This window comes from Mustela erminea, chromosome 3 (assembly GCF_009829155.1).
Source record: "Mustela erminea isolate mMusErm1 chromosome 3, mMusErm1.Pri, whole genome shotgun sequence".
Lineage (NCBI taxonomy): Eukaryota > Metazoa > Chordata > Mammalia > Carnivora > Mustelidae > Mustela > Mustela erminea.
In genome coordinates, this window is record NC_045616.1 from 77,768,041 (window position 1) to 77,791,867 (window position 23,827).

Here is a 23,827-nt window from a genome sequence, read left to right on the forward strand (position 1 = left end):
GTTTGCTGGCCACAGAGCAGCTTATTCATCAGCCACTGAAGAATGTTGCTGCCATCTAGGGGATGAAAATGGGATCCTCAAAAGGGCTCCATTCCTAGCTCCAAGGACACAAGCTACCAGGCATGCAGGCACACGTGCACTCACTGAATTCATTTTCTCCATTTCATATTTGCAGTACGTAATGGCAAGTCCACGTTTCTGATAAGGATGACAGGCACTTGGTAGCTATTTTTATTCTAATAGTTAAATGGAGTAAAGAGCGAAGATTCAATCAATGGCACAAGAACTGCCCGGTAAAACCTTTCTGTTCACCTTTTACGCTGGATCATAGAAAGATAATGCCAAGTTCTCAGCATATTAGAATTAGACAGAATTCCTTTGCTTTTAAAGAAAAAATTCTGAAGTTTAAAAATCAAATCAGCTCTAATTAAATGAAAATTAAGAAGAACCAGAGGGTAAACAGAAGTCGTTCTCCAGCCAAACACATTGTTACTCCTACACACACACACACACACACACACACACACACACACACACACACACGGTCCACAGACATAACAGTAGTGAAAGGACTTCTCGCTTTGAGAAAAATGGAAAGGAAATTTGCACCACCTTCTGTGTAGTTTCTGGAGAAGCAGGACCTAAGGCTAGAGGGGTGCAGTGTAAGCCAGAATTACAGACTTCTGTCTCATTCCTTCTTGTGGTCGGCCTCAAGTTTACCATGGTTGGATGGTCTGAACCTTGTCTGTTTTTCACATACAAGAGGTAGAAAACTTTCAACTCCTTCACCATAAGGGTTTCTAAACCTCTTAAAACAATGAAAAAACTCATTCTGATCTTTACCACATGCCTTTTGAATAGGTTGTGAACTCTATTTCTATGTTTTAGACAAAGTGATGGCTTTTTTTTTTTCCATTTCTTTCTTTTTTCTTTTTTTAGGACATTTTATCCTAACTCAGCCCATCCTCTAAATCCCAGACTGGCTCCTAATTCAGGGTAGTTGCATGAAATCAGAGGGCTCTTCCTTCTGATTGTTTCAATGGACTAGCCCTGCCCATCACCACGCTCTAATTTTGCTGGGGACCTGCAAATAGTACAATCCTAAGCTTGTGTTATCCAAAGGGAAAAGCCTTAAGGAAAACAATTATACCAAGAAGAGAGAAACTCATAACTATTACATGATTACATAATTAGCCAAAAGTAAGAATTATCTGACAATCTGTCACCTCTTTTGCAGCCCAGCCCATAGACTCCACATGGATAGGTGGATGGGTAGACAGATGGATGGATCAATAGGGATGGACAAGACACAAAGTTTCCATTACAGTTCCAGCATTTCCGTATATTTTCTACAGCCCAATTCTTCTGAACAAAGAATCTCATGCAATATATGAGAAATCTCTGTCTTAGATAAATGCAAGGTGTTATTGAGGGTAGACACTGTTATTAATATTTACACTACATTAAATATTAATGTGTTTGGATTGCATACAAAATATCATCTATTTACTTACTTCAAGAAGTTATTATGAAAATCAAGTAAGAGAAGGCAAAGAAAATACATAAATGATATCATGCATATTTTAAGATGACATTGTTTTTATCGAATACAGTAAAACTGAATTGAGGCCACTTATACGTCACAGAGTCAATTTTCCTGAAGGTGATAGCAGTCTCCATGGACATGGATGCTTATTCCTTCAAAGATCAAATATTCTAAACTATTCCTCCTCTCAGAAAAAGGAAACATGATTTGGTAAGTAGACAGCATAATTTGAAATTGAGATATCCTCCACCCTTTTCGTGAAATATCTTCCTTGTATCTAGTCCAATTCATAAATTATTTTACCTTGTAGAGAGAAGGAACCCTTAAGTAAGATCTACTGGAAGCTCTTCTTTATCAATTTATTTATTGTTTGTGTTTTATAGGATATATGGGAAATAGTAATGGTATCCTGATATGTAAGAAAAGCAATATACAAAATTATCTGTGTGTGTGTGTGTGTATCAACAATGTAGGGAAAATATGTGAAAATCATATGTGATTATCCCTCGATGATGAGATTAGGTTTTTCCTGCTTAAATGAGGGAATGAAGGTCCAGTATATTTTGATCTTCTCATTTTTATCAGAGTTGTATATATGCATATTTTAAAGTCATTTAGTTGTAAAATGTTGATAATGAAAAAAATGAATTTCCCTGCCTCGCCTCGTTCTACCACAAATTTCTTCTCCTCAGAGGCAAATAATTCTTTTAGATGCTTGTTTTGGGTTTTGTCTCCTTATTTTTTTTTATTTTTTTAATATTTTATTTATTTATTTGACAGACAGAGATCACAAGTGCTCAGAGAGGCAGGCAGAGAGAGAGGAGGAATGGGTTTTGTCTCTTTATTTTTAAATAACATATTTTTACAGCTATTTCTTGATGTTGTAGATTTAAATACTGTGTCCTCCTATTCTGGAAAAGGAAGACTTAGCACTCTTGATGCCGCCTCACACTCATGAATTTCCTTGTTCCCATCCTCCAGTGTAATTATATCATTCATTACTATGGAATCATTATCCTGTATTTATTTTGTAACAGTATCCATACCCAAAAACTCTCTCAAAAGAATCTGTCTCTTCTCAGTGCACTCAAGCACAGATATTTTAAAAGCTTCATCCTTGCCTGTGTAACATCTTCCTAGAAACTTCTTTGCGCCAATCCTCTCTGGATATGTTGCTCTCCTTGCTGGTTTCACATCTATGATATCTGGAGATTTCTTTGGCTTCTCTCCTGAGTTGAGTTTCTTACTTTCTGGATCCCATGTTTTCCTCATTCTTGGCCTATCTCTGGTTTTTCTTGAGCACATGTGCTAGCGTTAACTATGAAGAGTTCAGTGAGAGAAAATGTTGAGGCCCCACATATCTTAGAAGGCTTTTGTTTTTCTCTCTTACTAATTGAGAGATGGCTGGGTATAAAACACTAGTGTGGATATCATTTTCCCTGAGAATTCCTATTTTACTATTGAAAAAACTGAAGAGACAAATTCTCATTTGTTTTGATCCATTGGGGTGGGGGGGGCTTGTTTTATTTTTTTGTTTGTTTGTTTTTTCCACTTAAGCTTTTAGGACCCTTTCTCTATGCCAGTACTAAACTGTCGCAATGATGTGGGTTGTGACAGGAGTTTGCTCATCTATTTGCAAATTCAACAGTTCCATCTGGAAATTTGCATCTTTCAGTTCTGGAAATTTTTTCTTATTTCCCTTCTTCTATAACATCCTTCTTTCTCTCTCTCTCTCTCCTTTTTTTTTTTTCTTTCTTTAATTCCTGTTAGTTAGGTATTGTACCTTCTGGATTAAATTCTTTTTGAAAAATAATTCCTTTTCTCTTATTTTTCTACCTCTTTATCATTTTGTCTTTTTATCTACCTCTTTATCACTTCTTGCGAGCTTTCTTCAATTTTATCTTCTAATTATGTTATTGAAATCCTTATTTGTGCAATCTTGTTTTTAAGTTCTAAGAGCTCTGTTTGGTTCTCTGAATACTTCTTTTTATGTCATTCTGTTCTTGCTTTATAGATGCAGTGTCATCTATTATCTCTCCAAGGATACAATTTATAGATTTATTTTTTTTAGGCTTTTCTATGTTCTGTTTCTTGCATTTTCTCAACTTCTTTCATGTTCTGTTTGTTCCCATTGTCTCTTTAGGGTCTGTCTTTCATATTAGAAGTTTTTATCAGATGGCTGGTATTCTTGGCCATCGCTCACACTGAAGAGTGAGGCAATAAAAAGTGTATTGGAAGTTCTTAAAGTAACAGACCTTACTGTGGGATGATTTCAGAGACGCCTGGCTGACAGTCTCTGTGAATCTTTCCTATTAGGCTCATTTTGCCCTCCACTATCTTGCTTAGGTGATACAAGCCTGATGGGAGGCATGTTTTTAAAGTGCAATTGGGAAAGGAGGCTAAGGATCGCTCTCAGCACTATGTAGGCTTTTATTTCATCCCTCAGTGGAATCTATTTCACAACAAGGTGTGGTTCTAGAATACAAATAAGCTCATCTTAATTTGAAAAATAGAAAATATATGTCAGGGAAAAAAATCCAGAAATTACCTTAATTTACATGTCATATTTCCAAAGCACAGGAGAAGAGAACTAGAAAAGAATTACAAATTTCAGCAGAACAAGAAAAAACTTCCTGTATTTTGAAAATTAAAAACAGGACTCTGGAGTCCTGACAGGTTGTGCTGCCTCTGTGGCAACTCACGGGCAGCCCCACTGACTTAGAATACCACTTCTGTCTACAACAGGTCCGTCCCTAGCAGACGTGCTAGGGTTGTTACCAACATTCCTGTTCAACTCTTTCTCTGACTTCTGACCAGCATAATAGGCCCCAGCCACAATAAGCTGTCTGCCTCCACAGTTACTGTTTTTATTAACACTTTGGGTAAGTTTTGACTTCTCTGCCTCAATCCTTTTTTCTTTTTTCTGTTTTGCATATGACCTTGTATTTTCAGGAAGCAAGTTGGAAGACTGGATTTTCATTCTGTCTTATGGTAGACTGTCCACAAAACTAGCCACAACATTTCCTCTCTCTGAATCCACACCCCCTTTGTAACAAATATGATTTTGTAGCTCTGTCTGTCAAGAGGTAGCACCTATCCTCCCTCCCCTTGAATCTGAGCTAGACTTGTAACTTGCCTTGTCCCACTGAATACATGGGAGAGACACTGTCATTTCCAAGGCTAGGCCTCAAGAGTCCTTGCATGTTTCCACTCATTCTTGGAACTCTGCCCAGCTCAAGTAAAAGGCCTGGGCTTAGCCTGCTGAAAAACAAAAGACCATCTGGACCACAGAGAGTCAGACCAGCTTTCCCAGCTGAAGCCCCAGAGATATGGGGCAGGGGTAGGAAGGGCATCTTTGATATATCTTCTCTCAATCCATATTTGTAACCAACTTTCCTGTTTCTAACCCCAAGGTGCCCCCAGTTTTAGAAGGACCAGGGGTCTCAGATTACTGAGCCTTTCTGGGACTCTGCAGTAAGGCATTATTGCTTCTGGGCCTCCCCTACTCCCAGCTGAGGTTTCTGTTTCCTCAAATCAGCTTAGTTACTACTCATTCACATTTTTCCAGCTTTCAAAATGTTATTGCTCTGATGTCCTCTCCTGCTCTCTTTGTCCTTGTTTTTAGTGAATTTTTATTTCCTTACTGCAAAGTTTAGTAGTGTTTGGAGAGAAAGTGTAGACAAACACATATGTCTAATCTGCCAGAATTAACAAGATGTCTCCTCACTTCATTTTATAGATGAGGAAAAAAGTCACAGCAGCTAAGTGGCTTGCCCACCACCACCTGTGAGGTTAGTGAAAAATCTGAAACCATCCAAAGCCCGGGGACCAGTCCAGTGTTCTCTCCTCTTTTCCCTGCTACCTCCATGATTAAGTCAGGAAGCCCATCAACAGGACTATATGTAAATGTTACCCTTATTTGAAATGACTGCAGGTTTCTTGTGTATATCACACAAGATTCTGCAATGCCATGGTTATGTTCTAGTCTTGACAAATACTACGACAAGACAATTCAATAAACAATATGAAGAATACAATAGAAGTGTACTTATAAGTATATAAATAAATTTTCATATAAATATGTGATCTCTGCTGATGTCCAAACCATCATTCCCATAGAATTGTGAATTTTAGTATTCTCACAAATTATGTGTAAATTCTTAGACACAAATTGGAAAAAGTGTTTTACATTCTAACTACATAAACAAAAGTCTGTGCTTTTGAAACAAAATTGCATGGTATATAAAGTGGCCTTACTGGACAAGTAAATGACTCTGGAGGCTAGAACTTGGTGTTTCAAAACAATACCAACAACATATTCTGACAGCTGTTGGCCCACAGATCAGTTATAGGTATCTAGTTTCTGCCAATAATTATCACTGATTATGCAAAAGAACATGGTTCAGACATTGGGGTCACTTATGCAAAACCCACATGGTCTGCCATAATCCTCCCTCCCAACTCCAAGGGGCCATGCTCAACTCTGCCACACCACTCCAGTGGGCATCAAGCCAACATGGGGTCAGGACTTCTTGTGCATCCAAACCCCAAGAACAAGAAAACCCTGAATGGATAAGGCACTCTTGCCTTATTTTTTTCCATGGTTATACTCTGTCAAAATCAATGAATCTTGAAAGATAGTTTAACTTCCATCTTTATGCAGAGTGTAGCACTCTTGAAACCTAGGATGACCAACTCTTGACTAGCTTATCGAATTTAAACCACTCTATATTGGCTTCAGGGTCTTTCACCAATTGTGACCCTCCTTTAAACATCCTTAACATTCCTTTCCTTAGTGCTAAACATAGACTCCTGCCCCATACACAGAGTTCAATTCCCATTAGGATCCTTTCCAGGAATGTTTTGCGCCTGCTCTTCACCCTCCTTCACAGCAAGGAGGCACAAGTGACCAGAGCTGAGGAGGCACCCTGGAGAGTTACAGGGAATGCAATTATTGTTGCAAATATTCATTGAATTTCTGCTTTTACCACACAGCCTGAGAAATGCTTTATAGGCATCATTTCATGACAACCCCAGACAACTTTATGAGATAGATACAATTATCTGTAGCTCAGATAGGAGGAGTCTTTTGGACATTCTGAAATGCCCCAGGTTACAGACCTAACAAGTGGGGGAACAAGTCAAGCTCTGTCAAATTCTAGAACTGGGTTCTTAGCCACTGTATTTTGGTAGTTATTGTAGAACAGAGTGAGACCGAGAGGGTTAGATTTATTGTGATAGCAAATCTGGAGCCTAGGAGACTTCAGGAGACATGATTTAAGGGTTTGCTGACATAGGCTTCAGAAGGGTTTAGAGTTGGAAGTGGTGGTCAGCAAAGTTCTCTGGAACTTAGCTGACCATGAGTGACCAAGGCTTAGGTTTCTCACCGCACATTAAGCACTCATGCCTACGAAAAACATCAGTGGAGAAGCGTAGGAGCAGGGCTACAGGACTGTGGGGGCCAAGAGGGAATGGAGGACTCACACCCTTTCCAAGAGAAAGAGATTCTACTCACCTGCAGTTTGGGAATGAGATGCATCATTGTTTGATCTTCCAATTTTTAAGCAAATAGGGGCAGAAAGGAGAAAATGGAAATTATCTCAAAAAATATTCAATAGAATTTGATATCACACCACACTGTATATTTTTTAAAAAGAATAAAATGGTAAGGTAAAAAAAAATTAGAAAATAGAGTGATATTGAAAATGTTGAGGCCACTGATACAAACAGAACACTTTAAAGAAGCTGATAAATTTAGTATTGGATCTATTAGGTTAGAACTTACACAGATAACATGTGGGAATGTTAACACAGCCCAATCAATCAAGTATTTTTTTTTTTAAATAAACACTGGAGATATAGGTCAATAATCAATGATTAAACAACTAAAGTTGCAAGACCCTGTTATAGGCACTATAGGCATGATCTAGAGAGTGCAGTAAGGGAGACAACCAAGTACAAAAATAAGAGAAAACAGAAAAGAATAAAAACTACAGTAGAAATATGAGCTAAGTGCTATGGCACTTGAGAGATGCAAGAGATTAATTCCTCCTGAGGAAACCTGGGAGCATCTGGAAGGAACAACGTAGCACAGAGAAGATGGGGAGGACATTCCCAGTGGAGTAAACAATGTCAGCAGGTCCAAGGAACAGGAATAGCAATTAGTGCAGGAGACGGGAGCGTAAAGTTCATGAATGGAGGGAGGAGAGGATGGTAAATATCAGGCTAGGGAACTAGGTCGGAGCCAGATAATAGAGGGCCTTAACGTCTATATTTAGTATGGACTTTGTTCTATAACGAATGAGAGAGTCCTCAAAAGCTTTAGAGCAAGGAGTGACAAGCTCATATGTGAGTCATACACTAATCTTTTATTTCTGTAAATAAATGTCTGATTTGCATAAAATGAATGAAGTTCTGCTTTATATCTCTCCCCTGTCACTCTACTTACTTTAGCAAGTCTTGACCTTGGGATAATGTTCCTGAATTCTATTGCATTTTTTAATGTTCTATACAGTACTTCTAATTAACTTTTTTTCTAAACAAAAGTCTTATTTTCTTCTTTCTTTTTTGGTGAGAACTAGAAATATCAGTTTTAACCAAGGATTTCAACAAAAGAGTTCTTCCTCTTTTGTTTTAATCCCAAAGTCTGATATTCTACTAATTGACCCAGATTCCATCTGTAGCTTCATGTAACAAAAGGAAGCCTTGCTCTGAATGCTTCAACCAATGCTTTTCTTTGGCAAATTCTTTTAGTACCTTTGAGTATCATTTTTCAGAGAACCCATAATTTCTGAGCAAAGTGATCTGAAGAAGTCAAAATGCATCCATTTCCCTCAAACAGGTAGGCTTCCTACTGTAAAGAAAAAGGGGGAAAAAAATGCCCAGAATGTGAAAATGTCATTTAGAAACTCAATTCGATCTCTTCAACCTATCCAACCAGAACAAAAGAAAATTCCAGGAGCCAGACCTTTGAATTTTTTCTTCAAGGCAGCAACAAAGATACTTTCCCAGAAAACAGAGTTGTAATTCATTATATTCTCAGCAATATTTTTCTATCAGCTAAAATCCTCCCTTCTATAAAGTAAACCCATTCCACCATATTCTATCATTAATAAAACAAGGAAAAAGAGAACATTTCTACCTGCCCTACCATCTTTTAACTGGATTCCTTTAAAGTTAGGTGTGACATTTAGACATTTGTCATATAGCTAAGAAACTCAGCCACCTACCATTTTCCCTCTCTTGCAGATACCAAACCATCCCTCAAACAAGAAGGGGCCATACAACATGTTTCCACTTGTCCTTTTCCCCATTCCACCCCACCTCACCCCCTGCAAAACTCATGTTGCTCTTTAGTTTGTCACAGTGCGTTAAACTTACAAGCCTACAAGAAGCATGAGTGGAATAGGGAGGGAGCAGCGCTACAGGGCTGTGGGGGCAAGAGGAATGGAGAAATCATATCCCTTCCCAGGCAGGGAGCTACTATTCAGCTGTAGTTTGGGAATGAGATCCAATATTGTTTGAACTTCCTATTTTTTTAAGAGAAGTAGGAATTCCAAAATCTACTTATTTTACAACTATTCAACACTAAAAATTCAAAAGCATTTGTAGAAAACTGCATGGACCAAGGTAATGCCTGGGGCTCTAGTTTACAGGCTATGTACTAGCTCAAGGTCTAGATGCAGTGAATAATCCAGAATCTACACCAAGTTGTAGTGCCATCTTTCCTGTAGCTTCTTCCAGGTCATTTTTCCTATACTTGATGACTTGATAACTGAAGGAAGAGAAACCACCAATGGACAAATTTCATGTTCTAATATTCCATTGTACTTGTTTTCATCTAGATATCCTACCTTCTATATGAGATCTGCTCCCCTCCTCCCCTAAACCCCAGCCCAAAAAGTCAGCCTGCCCATTCATCATTTTTCTGGACCAGAGATAAATATGCAGCCCTGCTGTCAGCAAAGGGAAAACTAAGAAAACTCTCAGGAGGCCCTACTAGTCCCAGATGCTAGAAATAATTTCCTAGGTATGTCTCCTGAGATCTCCAGAAAGAGTGCTTCCCTTGGCTTAAAAGAGAAAAAACTATGTTGAGTCATAGCCTCCCAGTCAAAATGTTCTCCCCTGGAGTGAATTATGCAGCTTCCCAACTTGAATGAGCCTTTTCACCCCACATCACCCATCTTCCAGGTACTCTGTCCAGCACAGCACATTTCCATAGCAGCAAGCAGTCTTGCAGAGAAGAGAGTCTACTTGTAGTATAGTATTTGACCGTCCACAATCCCACTGTGTAGTTTTAACTAGACAAGGGCTTGTAGATGATCTTAATTAAAATGTGCATGAAATTAGATATGATACTTGAGTAGTCAAAAAACAAGTTCACTAGAATGAAGAATAAACACCAAGAACAAGTCAATGACTGCAAGGCATTTTTCGTGTTTGGTTTCTTGTGTTTTTACGAAAGACTGGACTCATTAAATTAGCCTCGTGGACCTGTGATCTCTCCAGCTCCAGATCACACTTGCATTCATAGTTGTTCCCTATCTGTAAGATCTTCCCATCGAGACCTGTCAGGTCCTTCCCATCCAATCAATCATCTCAGCATCCAGTGAATTAACCTTCACTCTAACTCACATTCTCTAAGGTAGTCTGACCACGAAGGCCTTAGTTTGGGCCCAACATTTCACTATTTTCAACTTTTGCCACCTTTACCTCTATATCTTGGATGGCTTCTGCTCTTGGCCTGCTTTAGGGACCATTGCGGAATATCCATTAAACCCTGTGTTTACAAGGCTCGCCATGCTTCCTAAACTAGAGTCCTTACCGTACTATCTACTGTTCATGCTTGGCATGTCATGCTCAAATCTGGATATTTAGGGACGATGCCATTGGGGTCTGAAAACTGATACTTGAAAGGCTCCACTTCCCATATGGCTGCAATCTAAAGGATGCATTTGCCTCCTTGATTGAGTTTTTGCTTTTTTGGCCCACTACCCATACGATTCCCTCCTGAAATCACTCTCACACTATTTTTTTTACTTTAAATAATAGAAATTTGCCTCTTTACTTGTAAATGTCTATCTTTCTTATCCAAACATGAACTCACCATTCCTTTTTTCTTCATTTAGAGAGTATGATGTCTTAATATTCCTATTATTAATACACAAGAACCTGATAAATTTCTCAAGAATTCCATTTTCTTCTTTTGACGTCAATATTCAGCCTGGTCTCCACTCTAAGATGGTGTTTGGACGCTCTAAGATGATGTTTCCCGAAAAGGAGTACAAAGACTTCACAGACACAATCCCAGCTGGCTTCCTCTCTCACAAGAGGCCAGCCAGATGCCCTGTACTGTTCGTTTCTTGTAACCCATCATCAGGCAGAGCCCAAGCTCTAGAACTCACCTGCTTGGGTTCAAATCCTGACACTGCCACTCTCACTATGTACCTTTGGTTGGTTTACTCATTAAGCTTCAGTTTAATCTTTCCAAGATGGGGATGATAATCCTAGGTGCTTTTGTAAGGATTATCATGAGGATTAAAAAACTGATGTGTACGGGGTGACTGGGTAGCTCAGTGGGTTAAAGACTCTGCCTTCAGCTCAGATCATGATCCCAGGGTTCTGGGCTCTCTGCCCGGCAGGGAGCCTGCTTCCTCCTCTCTCTCTGCCTGACTCTCTGCCTACTTGTGATCTCTGTCTGTCAAATAAATGCATAAAATCTTTAAAAAAAAAAAAAAGAAAGAAAGAAAGAAAGAATTGATGTGTGCAGTTAGAACATTCAGTACCAAGACTGGCACACATTAAGTCATCAGCCATCACAGCTTCTTGTTGTTGTTGTTGTTGTTGTCATTGCTGTTTCTAGGAGGGGGAGGGGCAGACAGAGGGGCAGCGAGAGAGTCCCAAGCAGGCTCTGTGCCTAGCTGGGAGCCCGACACAGGCCGATCTCACAGCTCTGAGATCATGAGCTGGATGCTCAACTGAGCCCCCCAGGTACCCGGTAATCACAGTTTTTATTGCTACTCTCTCCAGCTTTCAGGGTCAGAAAACAGCCTGGAGCTTATCTCAGTCTTAGATGGTACGCGCTTCACACCGGCAGCGGCTGAGCTACTGTGAATATTGATGCTTCCAACCGCATGACCTCCCTCCTCTGCTTTTTCTCCTCTTTCCTTGAAGTCAAGACATCTTTAGAGGTTCATCCACAGCACACAGGAATCCATCCCTCCTCTTAACAACTTTTTCACATATCAATCAAACTAGCCAAAAATTGACCTATGGCATATTTTAAAAGTTAAGATTTAGGAAGTAATGCCGTAAAATCCAAATCCATCAAATCCAGTGTCCTTTAAACATCAGTGGGGAGCCCTTTCACCCTGGGGAGTAGAATTTGGTCTTGTTCACAGAAAGTAGGCTAGTACAGGTTGGGGGCTGAGGAGCTATGGTCAACTATACCATAAAAATAATTCCTGCATTCAGATTATTCTTCCAAGTACACTCTGGAACTGGCCCATATGTCCCTCACCAAAGCTACTTCTTTCTCCTTCATGCCCACACTTGCCTTAAAAAAGTCAGGTTTTATTTGGGGGAGAGGTTGTTAAATTTTTTAAACTTTTTTATATCTTTACAAAGTCCTATGTATTAAAACAAAAAGCAAATAACTACTACTACTATTAACTGATAGTAATAACTAATAACTATGATTGGTGGACTTATTTTAAGAGATTATTGAAACTCTATGTTGGAGACTTCTCTGAGTAAACATTTATAGTTTCTAAGATATGATTATATCTTAGAAAGATTTGACAGACAGAGATCACAAGTAGGCAGAGAGGCAGGCAGAGAGAGAGAGAGGAGGAAGCAGGCTCCCTGCAGAACAGAGAGCCCGATGTGGGGCTTGATCCCAGGACCCTGGGATCATGACCTGAGCCGAAGGCAGAGGCTTTAACCCACTGAGCCACCCAGGCGCCCCTAAATAAAATCTTTTTAAAAATATCTTATGACCTACTCACCCACATATTTGTGTGTTAAACAATTGTCAAATCTCCACTAAGAACAGAGCACAGATGAAGGAGATTCTCAGAGCAATCTACACCGTAGGAGAGGTAGGTATGTGTGCAAAAGCTACAAAGAATGAAAAAGAGTGTGGGGCACAAAGAGAGAATGAAATAAAAACCAACAAAGAAAGCAGCTGATCTCAGTGTTCTAAACTGGATCCCCAGGGTGGTGGCAGAAAGGGGCCTTACTAACATTCTCAGTCTCAGCAGTATGGTTAAGAGATGAGAGTCTGGGGATAGGAGATAATCACTAAGGCATGGCCTCTATGGGCACATGTGTGAGGAGCCCCTAGTCATATCCTCTGTGCCCACAGGGGAAGTTCCATCTGATTCTAGAGTTCTCCTCCCTTCCTCATGCCTGTTAAGATTCAGACTCCCATTCCCAAGCCATGCTAACCCTTGTGGAGATACCTAGTTCCAAATACATTCTGGATTTTCTGATTTTATCCAAGTTGGCGGCGCTCATGCTGCAACGTCCCTCCAACTGGCCACTGGCAACCTCCTGCCCGTCCTCTGAGACTCAACCCAGGGGTCTTCTTCCCCATCCTCCAGACCCCAGGTCCAAGGGCCCCTCCCTTCACCTTTATACACTCTGTGTTCCTCTTCTGTATACATCAACCACATTGTGCCCTGTTACCTGTGAATGGCATTCCACACATTAAACAGCTGGGCAGCACAGGCGGTGCCCATCAGAACCCAAGCTGGGTGCTCCACATCCATGCACAGCGACCAAGGTTAGCTTGCTCCAATACGTCTTTCACCCACAAGATACTGAACTCTATAAAAATAAGGGCAAGCTTTTATTCACCAATATATTGCCAGGGCCCAGCAGGTTTAGTAAGGGCTTGTGGATTGAGTAAGTCTAAGATTACTCGGAAAGAATAGATCATGAGAAGCTTGTGATGAGGATTAGAGTACAGCTTCAAACCGCCTCGGCTTGTTATCCTTACATACAATGCTCATGTCCATGCCTTACTCAGGGTTTGTACAGCTGTATCACAGTCAGACTACGCAAAAGTGAAAGAAGATGATATGCTAGCCTTCCAAAAGTTCATCATAAAGGCCCCTATTGGTTTTAGATGTAGGTAACTAGCTAAGCATCCATAAATTCCAGTCAGTTAGAAAACTCACTACCTTTGGGAACAGTATCCCAGAGCCCAGTCTTTGTAAAGCCATCTCCTCTATCTCACTCATATGAATTCTTACTACTTTTCATATTTTTAAGTAGTCCAACAGATGATATTTTTAGCTGACTGCTGAATTATAATATATCCCTTTCGTATGACTGGGGGTTAAGTTTAAGAACCTAAGCTTATTTTAAGAATATATAATTGATGAAAAATTCTTCTGGTACACCAAAATTACAACAGAGGTTAGAAGGTCTTCTAGCAAATCACACATCAGTTTCACTCTCAAGACATTAACTATGTTGTGTGATCTTATTACTACTCTCAGCTCAAAGGCAATTATAAGGGGAGTACTATAGTAAATCCAGAATCTAAAGGCTGCACTTGGTGCCCTATGGACTTCTCTGCTGACATGGCTTTGTTCTGTATTCCGGATCAGAGAGTCATACATTGTGACTGGTACTAAATGCAATGTGTTTTCTTTTCAGTTTTGTACAATGTGTGTGCAGTTTGCTACGGCTCTAAAAAACAAAAACAGACATTTCCAGACATTTCATCCTATAGCCATAAAACATTATTTTAATCAAAACCTTGCTTGGGGCTCCTGGGTGGCTCAGTGGATTAAGCTTCTGCCTTCGGCTCAGGTCATGATCTCAGGGTCCTGGGATTGAGCGCTGCATCGCATTGGGCTCTCTGCTCAGCGGGGAGCCTGCCTCCCCCTATCTCTGCCTGCCTCTCTGCCTACTTATGATCTCTGTCTGTCAAATAAATAAATAAAATCTTAAAAAAAAAAAAAAAACCCTGCTTGTGTTACATGAAAAGGAAGGACACAAAACCATCCAGTATGAAGGTTTGAGGGTGAGTTCTTTAATTTTGTTGAAAGAGAATTGATTTTGCAGTTATAGAAAAAATTAAGGGATAGAACAATCCTGGTCAGAAAAAAAGCAAAACTATGCATTTTGTAGTGAAACACATTCTACTATAATGGACTGTCAACAGGAAGGTTCTGAAGGTACATTAAAGGAAAAGGACTGGGAAAACACAGAGAAAAGTAATTCCAAAATTCTTTATCATGCTGTGCTCAAAGATGAGGACTAGACACTTACAGCCTGGTGTTACCATGATTCTCTAAGAGGTTCATAGGCAAAGACACCAGCCAGCTAGTTCTCATGGCCTTGAACTAGAAGGTACATTGTCAAGTACTACAGAGCTGCTGCTACTTCTTACAAAATGAAAATTAATTAATTAATTAACCCAGACAAAGGTGAATTGGGAGAACTCGGATGTGGGCATGACAAACTGCTTCACTTTAGAATAGCTGACAGGTAGATTATATCCTATTTACATAGCACAATGGAATCAAAATAATGAACTTTCATAATCACTGTTTCTCTGTAACATATTACTAACATTCTACATTATATCATGGAACACATTTTACTAGATAGTCTATATTTTTATACTGAAAATAAAATGCAAGCAAACTATTAATAGGAAATGATCAGGGGTGCCTGGGTGGCTCAGTAGGCAGAGGCCTCTGCCTTCGGCTTGGGTCATGATCCCGGGATCCTGGGATCGAGCCTCACATCAGGCTCTCTGCTTTCCGGGGAGCCTGCTTCCCCTCCCCCCTCTCTCTGCCTGCCTCTCTGCCTGCTTGTTATCTCTGTCTGTTAAATAAATAAATAAAATCTTTTTAAAAAAAAAATAGGAAATGATCAGGGTATAAATATTGTATATCCTAAAATTGAAGGAAAGTATTAACATTTTCATAACCATAGAGAGAGGCATGATGTTATAAAACATTACATGAATCTTGAAAATCAAAATGTTTTAAAGATCAGCTCAAATACATCATTTCAAAATTTATCATATCACTTAATTATGTTCATTGTTATACAACTAGAGTTATTACAAATAAATGAAATTCCTATAACCAGCATTTTACCTAATAAATCATGCAGCACAGTTAGTCATTGAGTCTCTATGCAGTCAACATGGACCCAATAACCCTAGTTCCTGAAAAGTGTCTGGGCTTAGTAAATGCTTAATATGATTTGGTTGTTAGGAAATTATAACAAGAAAGAAAATCTGGGGGCGCCTGGGTGGCTCAGACAGTTAAATGTCTGCCTTCAACTTAGGTTATGATCTCAGGGTCCTGGGATTGAGCCCCACATTGAGCTTCCAGCTAAGCAGGAAACCTGCTTCTCCCTCTCCCATTCCCCCTGCTTGTGTTCCCTCTCTCGCTGTGTCTCTCTCTGTCAATAAATAAGTAAAATCTTAAAGGAAGGAAGGAAGGAAGGAAGGAAGGAAGGAAGGAAGGAAGGAAGGAAGGAAGGAAGGAAGGGAAAACCTGTAGTGGTTTACTTTATTGGTCACTTTATTGCTTTTAGTTTTTCTCTGATGGATTAGAAGTCTATTAAATATCCCTAAATTTTACACAACACAAATGCATGGTAAGTACAGCTATCAGGCCACCCTTGGCCATTCATTATTTTCATCCATTAAAATGATTTCAATCATGACAACTTCCTGTGGGATTAGGACCTTACTAGGAAAGAAGTGGAGTTTTCAGCATTGGGCTTTTCATCAAAACAATATATTAAGAATGAACAGTAAAGCTAGTGTGGAAAAAATGGACCCAGAGAGTAAAGTGAGGAGGGAGTGGTCCTCCCAACAGTGTTCCTATACCTCACACTAGTTTTCTTTCATCTTCCTTGGACATCCCCCACTGCAGCAGCATCGTCATGTAGAGACTGAGCCATTGCATGCTGACAACCTGTGTGTGGGTTGTCTAATTACAGTAACCTCAGATTTGACCATTTGGTAGCCAATTTTCTCTTTATAAAGGAAGGCCTACTAATGATTTATATAATCATCATCATCATTATTAATACCTCAAAGGCAGCTCCACCCAGAAATGCTGGGAACTGGTGGGACTGGACATGGGTGGGGCCAGTGTGTACCTTTAAATACCTGTCATCACAGCACAGGATCCCCTCTCTGAAGGCAGCTCTAGCGTTTCAGCCTGTTCATTCTCTCCATTGACCCTGTTATCTGCTATTTACTCTACATTTAACTTCTCTTCACCTATCTGGAAGATTCCAGCCAGCACCATGACTGATGATGAGCTGTCTGCCTTGGTGGTAGATAATGGGTCAGGCATGTGCAAGGCAGGTTTTGGTGGTGATGATGCCCCCCGGGCTGTGTTCCCCTCCATGGTAGGACGTCCCCGGCATCAGGGAGTCATGGTTGGCATGGGACAGAAGGACTGCTACGTGGGGGATGAGGCTCAGAGCAAGAGAGGCATCCTGACTCTTAAGTATCCAATTGAACATGGAGTGGTCACCAACTGGGATGACATGGAGAAGATCTGGCACCACACTTTCTACAACGAACTTCGTGTGGCACCAGATGAGCATCCTATCCTCCTCACCGAGGCTCCTCTCAACCCCAAGATCAACCGGGAAAAGATGACTCAGATCATGTTTGAGGCCTTCAATACACCGGCCATGTATGTGGCTATCCAGGCTGTGCTCTCCCTCTATGCCTCTGGGCGGACTACAGGCATCGTAATGGATTCTGGGGATGGGGTTACTCATACCGTGCCCATCTATGAAGGTTATGCTCTGCCTCATGCCATTCTACGCCTGGATCTGGCTGGCAGAGACCTGACTGACTATCTCATGAAGATTCTGACAGAACGAGGCTACAACTTCACCACCACAGCCGAGCGGGAGATTGTTCGTGATGTCAAAGAGAAGCTGTGCTATGTGGCCCTGGACTTTGAGCAAGAGATGGTCAGTGCTGCTGCATCCTCCTCACTTGAAAGAAGCTATGAGCTTCCTGATGGGCAAGTCATCACCATTGGTAATGAACGCTTTCGATGCCCTGAATCCATTTTCCAGCCTTCCTTCCTGGGCATTGAGTCGAGTGGGATCCATGAGACAACTTTCAACTCTATCATGAAGTGTGATGTGGATATTCGCAAGGATCTATATGCCAACATCGTGTTGTCTGGAGGCAGCACCATGTACCCTGGCATTGCTGACCGGATGCAGAAGGAAATCATAACCCTGGCACCTAGCACCATGAAAATCAAGATCATAGCTCCCCCAGAGAGGAAGTATTCTGTTTGGATTGGGGGCTCCATTCTGGCCAGCCTGTCTACATTCCAGCAGATGTGGATCAGTAAGCAAGAATATGATGAGGCTGGTCCTCCCATAGTTCATAGAAAATGTTTCTGAATAGTTTTCCTGCTAATAGGTTTACATTTTTTTCCTTTTCTAGGTCATAGTGATGGTACTGCTTTTATCCACTTTCCATTGAGTCAAGGTAAATACTGTGCTCTTGACAGTGTAGAACCAGTAAACTGATCTCCATTAGAGTACTGTGGGCTCCTGCCCAGCTAACCACATCCTCACCTTTATCAACTCAAAGAGAATTCTGATACCATATTCTATTTTCTTCACCTATAGAATTCAAAGATGTAGGTATATGTATATTGTCCTGCTTAAATGAAAATTAGTGACCAGGAGTAAAATCAGAAGAAATGTCCTTTCAGAATGGATAACAAGCATTTCCAAGCTTTAAAAACTAGTTCATGCTTTAAATATTTAACAATAAAGCATCTAACCCTATAAAAATGTGTATATTAGCAAACATGTATTATTAGTTAGTATTTTTTGTTTTGTTTTTCTCCTTTGTATAACAGAGATAATGAACTATATGTGTCAATAATATCCATGTATACATAAGTACCCAGGAAATAAAATATTATATCTTAAAAGACAATGATAAATTGGCTGTCTAAATAGCTAATGAAAATTTTTTAACTCCGCAACAGTCACTGTTTCAGTAGCTACATATTTTAATTGTTTCCCTTATTAAATAAGCATAATGAAACGTCAATATTCCATTAATGTTGTTTATAAATCAACTAAATTTTCAGCTCAGAGTGAAGTTCTGCTGGTGAAACACATATTTTAATGTCTAATTTATTGAATTTCATTCTATTTGTAAAACAGCAAAACTACAGATAATGCCTAACTTTTAAAATAGAAATATTGGGGTACCTGTGTGGCTCAGTCAGGTAAGCATTCAAGTCTTGATTTTGGCTCAGGTTATGAACTCAGTCATGAGGTTGAGCCCCACAAAAAGTCTGCTGGAGAATCTCTCTCTCCATCTCCTTCTGTTCCTCCCGCACTCACACACATGTGTACCTTCTCTCTCACTTTTCTAAATAAATAAAACTGTTAAAATAAATAAGTAAAAAATGGAAATGTAATATCGAATTAATGTCATGCTACCATTTGATAAAGAAAATTTTATTTCCATTTCTTAACGTAACACATCTTGAGTAATTTCTGTAGTTCATAATTTGGGTATTTCCCTAATCAAGGATTTCACTATGGGAAAGCATAGTTATAGCTCCTTACTACATTATAAATTCTAACACCAGCATAGTAATTCCAATTTTATTCTGGGAAGATTAGAATAATTCTGCTTTATTATACCCAGTAACTAGAAATACTTCTTCATGCAGAGTGTCTCTAAAATACTGACATCTTGGAAAATACTAGTGTATCTTCCTACAATCTCTAAAAATCTTTAATGAACCCAATGGTGATTTTCAACAAATCTTAAGAACCAGTATGTTTATAATCTATTCTGTGATTTCTGATTATCTGAATAACAGAGTTATTTATATCTTTCAGGGTTTTTTTCTGAAAAATTAAAATATATTTGAGCATTGTTTACTAAGGCATCATCACATTCTCAGGAAAGAATAATTTCTTTTTTCCCTTTTAGTTGGGAAGCTTATACTTGTATTTTAAAAGTCTAAGTTGGAATCTGTAAGAATTTTTTGCTGATGACAAAACTTTTGAAAGAATTTACTTGTTCCTTATTTCCTTACTCTGACAGCAAAATTTTTAAAAATGCTTTTAACCAAAATTAATCTCCAAAGGCACCTATTTTATAAAACTTGGATTCTCTTTTCTCCATCAATTAATTTTAAATAAATTAAAATTTCTTCATACTTATGTGTCCTGTTATTTCCCCTCAATTATTCCTAAAGAAATGTAGAACAATCCAGAGAGGACCACTTTTTATATGTGTGACCTATTCATCTGTATGTTATAATTTTGCACCTGGTACTTTTGACCATGTAAACATTAAAAGGCAATTTTTAAAAAAAAGATGGCTGGTCAGATAGGGTTATAAATCCCTCATAATCTCAATTAAAAAGTTGGGTTTTGGTGGATGAACTAGTCTTCAGGTAATTAGTAGGCAGAGATAATAACAATAATAATATCTATCATAATATTTATACAGTGCAACACTTTACATTTGTAGAGTAGTTCTCACAAACACTCTGACCTACATTCCCAATTACTAGTGAAAACATACCTCAGCACACATAGAAAATTTATGGAACAGGTAAGGTGAACTTCCAAGAGAGAACTATTGAGCCCTGAACCACCAGATGAAAATAAGAATTCTATGATGCAAACAAAAATTTAAACCTAGGGTCTTTGGATATTCTCCTGTTTATCAACATTGACTGGCTAATGGATTAATTTAATGAAGCCACATTCTATCTCACAACTTCATATTATAGAGTCAATGCCATCTATTTAGGTAATAAACTGACTTTTTTTCCACCAGCAGTTCACCAGATGGGACAACATGGAGGTAATCTTCACAAATGAATTTCACAACATTGTGATCCCCACTCTCCCTCCATGAGCCACTCTGAATAGCAGTCTAGGGCCAGAGTTGCACCACAATCCCCACCTCCCGCAAAATAAAATATTAAATAAAATTTAAAAAATGATTACTTCTTAGTCATAGGCAACATTTTCCTGAAAGTATATATGATCCTAAGTCAATATCGACACTACTCTTCCTTAACTTTCAGATGTACTTATTTTCCAGTAGTGGAATAAAGCCATGCTAGGATACAGGATGAGCCTTACATTCAAAATTCTGAGAGTTTACAGAAGGGGCTAGACATGAGTATTACATGTTTCAGATAATCAAAGAATAATTCTTCGAGTTGAGGTGAGGGCGTTACCACATTTATTCACTCATTTTGTAACTATAAATTCAATGTCATATGCCATACTTCACTAGAAACATGTTTCGAGAACCTTGGGTAATTAATAATTCAGTAGTGGGGGGAAATTATGTGCAATGGAAAATCATATGGTCTCAGGCCGGCTCCTAATCTAAATTCAGTCCAAGGTACTAAGTACTATGATAACTCAAATATGGACAGTTGAAGCCAGATGATCAAAGAGTGGTTCATGAAGTAGAAGGAGTCACTGAGTTAAGTCTTAAAGCACATCTGAGTTGTACTAAACATAAACACTCGTTTTAGATGGCTCTGGCACCATTATGATCACTGGCTGGTAGGTGATTAATTTTTATTTTGAATGTTTCCATTGGATTATGCCAAAAACTATAAAGTACATATCTTTAAGGCTCAATTCAAGTGTCACCTCTTCTACAGAGCCTTTTCTAGTCCTCCCTCCCTCTTTAGCCAGAAGAAAAGGAAAAGAAGAAGGAGGAGGTGGAGGAGGAGGAGGAAGAGGAGAAGGAAGGGAGGGAGTGAGAAAGGAAGGAAGAGAGAGAGAGAGAGAAGAAAGAGAGAGAAAAGAAAATTGACAAGTTCTCCTTTGCACTCTCACTGTATCATTTTCATGCATTGGCATCGCCGCTATAACATGTATCCACACTCTCCCATGCTTATCTGTCAATAAACCCCTGGAGGATAGAGACAGAGACTGTATTTATCTACCCTTGAAGCTTCTAGGATTTTCCTAGTACCCAGAATAGTAGTAACTCAATAAATACGGTTGGAATGAATAAACTAGTGAATTCATGGATTCGGATTCATTGTTAACAACACGGTTCTACCTTATCTGTTTCTTATCATCCTAGTCTCAGGTCTTTGTCTGCTAGTGTCTGCCACTTTTATTGGTGTTGTCTTTCCTGTGAGGCACATTTTCTCTTTATCTTTTCTTTCTCTTCTCTTTTTCCTTTCCCATCCACTTCTCCCATGCTTCTCATTATGGAGATCAGTATTTTTATATTTTTGCTTGTCAGTAAAAGTTTCCCCTTCTTCTAATTGGCCAAAGCATTAGTTAACCTTATTTTTAGGAGTGTGTACTAGATGTATAGCTGCTGATATTTTAGCCTTCCCCCCTCCCCCCCCCAAAAAAAAAAGAGAGAGAGGGAAGGAAGGGAGGGAGGAAGGAAAGGAGGGAGGGAGGGGACAAGACGGGAGGAAGGGAAGGGGAAGGAAGGAAAGAGAAAAGGAAGGAGGAAGGGAAGGAAAGAAGGAGAGAAGGAAACCCTTCTGTGAGTATAACAGTATATTCAGCTCTTCTAATCTACTTGCATTCTTGTTAATATTTTTTCTCATTTCCTAAGCTCCAAATTGCTCCAGAGTTGAGTTTAGGCATCTGACTCCCTAATAACTCGAACACTATAATATATTGAAATGCTTTCCTGGTAACTATTCACAGGCCCTTTCCAGAATTTACAAAAGATTCCTGTAAAAAAAATGCTTTTTGAAGTTAGAAGCTAAGCATGTGGCTTGCCCAATACTGCTTCCAGATGTTGATAAGTACAGTTGGAATGTCTTTAGGGATATATATACACACACATATCAGTAGAGAGACTGCTCATTAAAATTAATTGATACTTTAAGACTTCCTTTTTAAATATGAAAGGACCTGTCAGAACTATAGCTGTCATTTTTTTAAAGTTAGCACCATAAGTAATAAAGACTACAAGACTACAGAGCCTTCATGAGTGGCCTGCCTTGTTTTTCATCCCATTCCAAATCTGCTGTCCTAACAACCTTATAATTTTGGGGTTCAGTTAAATCCAGTCAACAGATGTGCCTGTATGAGATGATGACAGATATTTTATCTAGACAACACCCTAACACCACTTGAAAAATAAAAATCTTATTTAATTGGCTATTTGACAACATGTAAGTCAAAAGCCAAGTTGTACTCTCTGGAACTAAGAATGAGGCCTTTCTAACTATACACATACCATGTGAGACAGTGTCCGGTGGATGAAAGAGAACATACACAGACCTAACAAGAGAGATTAAAATTCCTGCTCATATCCCCTTCATGAGTGTGTTACAGTAAGAGAAGTCTTTCCTAGCTATTTTATAGATTGGGGTGGACAGAAAATGCCAGACCCTAACGTGATATTTTTAACTCCATGGCTCCTACGTGTTCTTCATGACCCATTCAGAATGTCCCCAGATATTATTTTCTCTTCTTTTAACTGAGAAATAATAGTTACTATTGGGTAGTGAAGGAAAAGCAGACCTCATCAGTGAAGACAAAGTTATGTTCACCAGTGGGAATGCTGGGATCTTCTAGAACAATCCACAGTGTGTATGGTTCATAAATGGAAGGTTTCCATGGAAATATCAGCTTTTTATAAATCTCCAGTTACCAGAGTGATTTAGCAGTTCATTGTATGTGAAATCTACAATGTTTAGTAATGAGTTGGTGAAATTCTAGAAGAAATATAGAACATGCCCCTATTTATTATAAAAATGACATTAAGTCAATGATGAGAATCAAAATATTACATCCTTGGCTGATCAGCCAATTTTATCAAATGGAAGAAATTATCTGCAACAAAAACAAATACAAAACATACAATTTTTAAATTTTTTTGACTCTGGGGAAACAAAATTTGGAGTAGAAAAAATTATATCGATGAAACAGAAGGAAATAATAAATAACAATTAAAAGACCATTCTTCCTGGTCTTGGTGCTGCTTTATTAATGTTTGATACTAGGTATGTCACTTAGTGATTTTTTCTAATCAGCCAAAATTATAAATAATAAAAAACAAAATTATAAAACACTATGGTAGTGTGAAATATGAATCAACAAACCTTTGCAACAATTGGCATAGTAGGAAAAAGGAAGAAAGGAAGAGAAGGAGTTGAGATTATAAATGAATGACTCCCATCACAAAGTTTAAACTATCCCCAATTTGAGTTGTGACTACTTCTATATTGGAGTTACTGTGGCCAGTCGGTTTGACCACTCTTCAAACAT

At 39.0% G+C, this 23,827-nt stretch overlaps 1 protein-coding gene across 2 annotated transcripts; it reads left to right on the forward strand.

Annotated features, from left to right (window-relative positions):
* The first annotated feature begins 16,837 nt into the window (after positions 1-16,837).
* On the forward strand, positions 16,838-17,968 carry ACTBL2 (actin beta like 2). 2 transcript variants are annotated; one of them, XM_032334950.1, is made up of 2 exons: positions 16,838-16,966; positions 17,093-17,968. In XM_032334950.1, the coding sequence occupies exons 1-2, from the start codon at positions 16,838-16,840 to the stop codon at positions 17,966-17,968; spliced, it is 1,005 nt and encodes a 334-aa protein (XP_032190841.1). The 2 variants fall into 2 exon arrangements, with proteins under 2 accessions (XP_032190841.1, XP_032190840.1); XM_032334949.1 differs by having other exon boundaries at positions 16,838-17,968.
* The last annotated feature ends 5,859 nt before the right edge of the window (positions 17,969-23,827 follow it).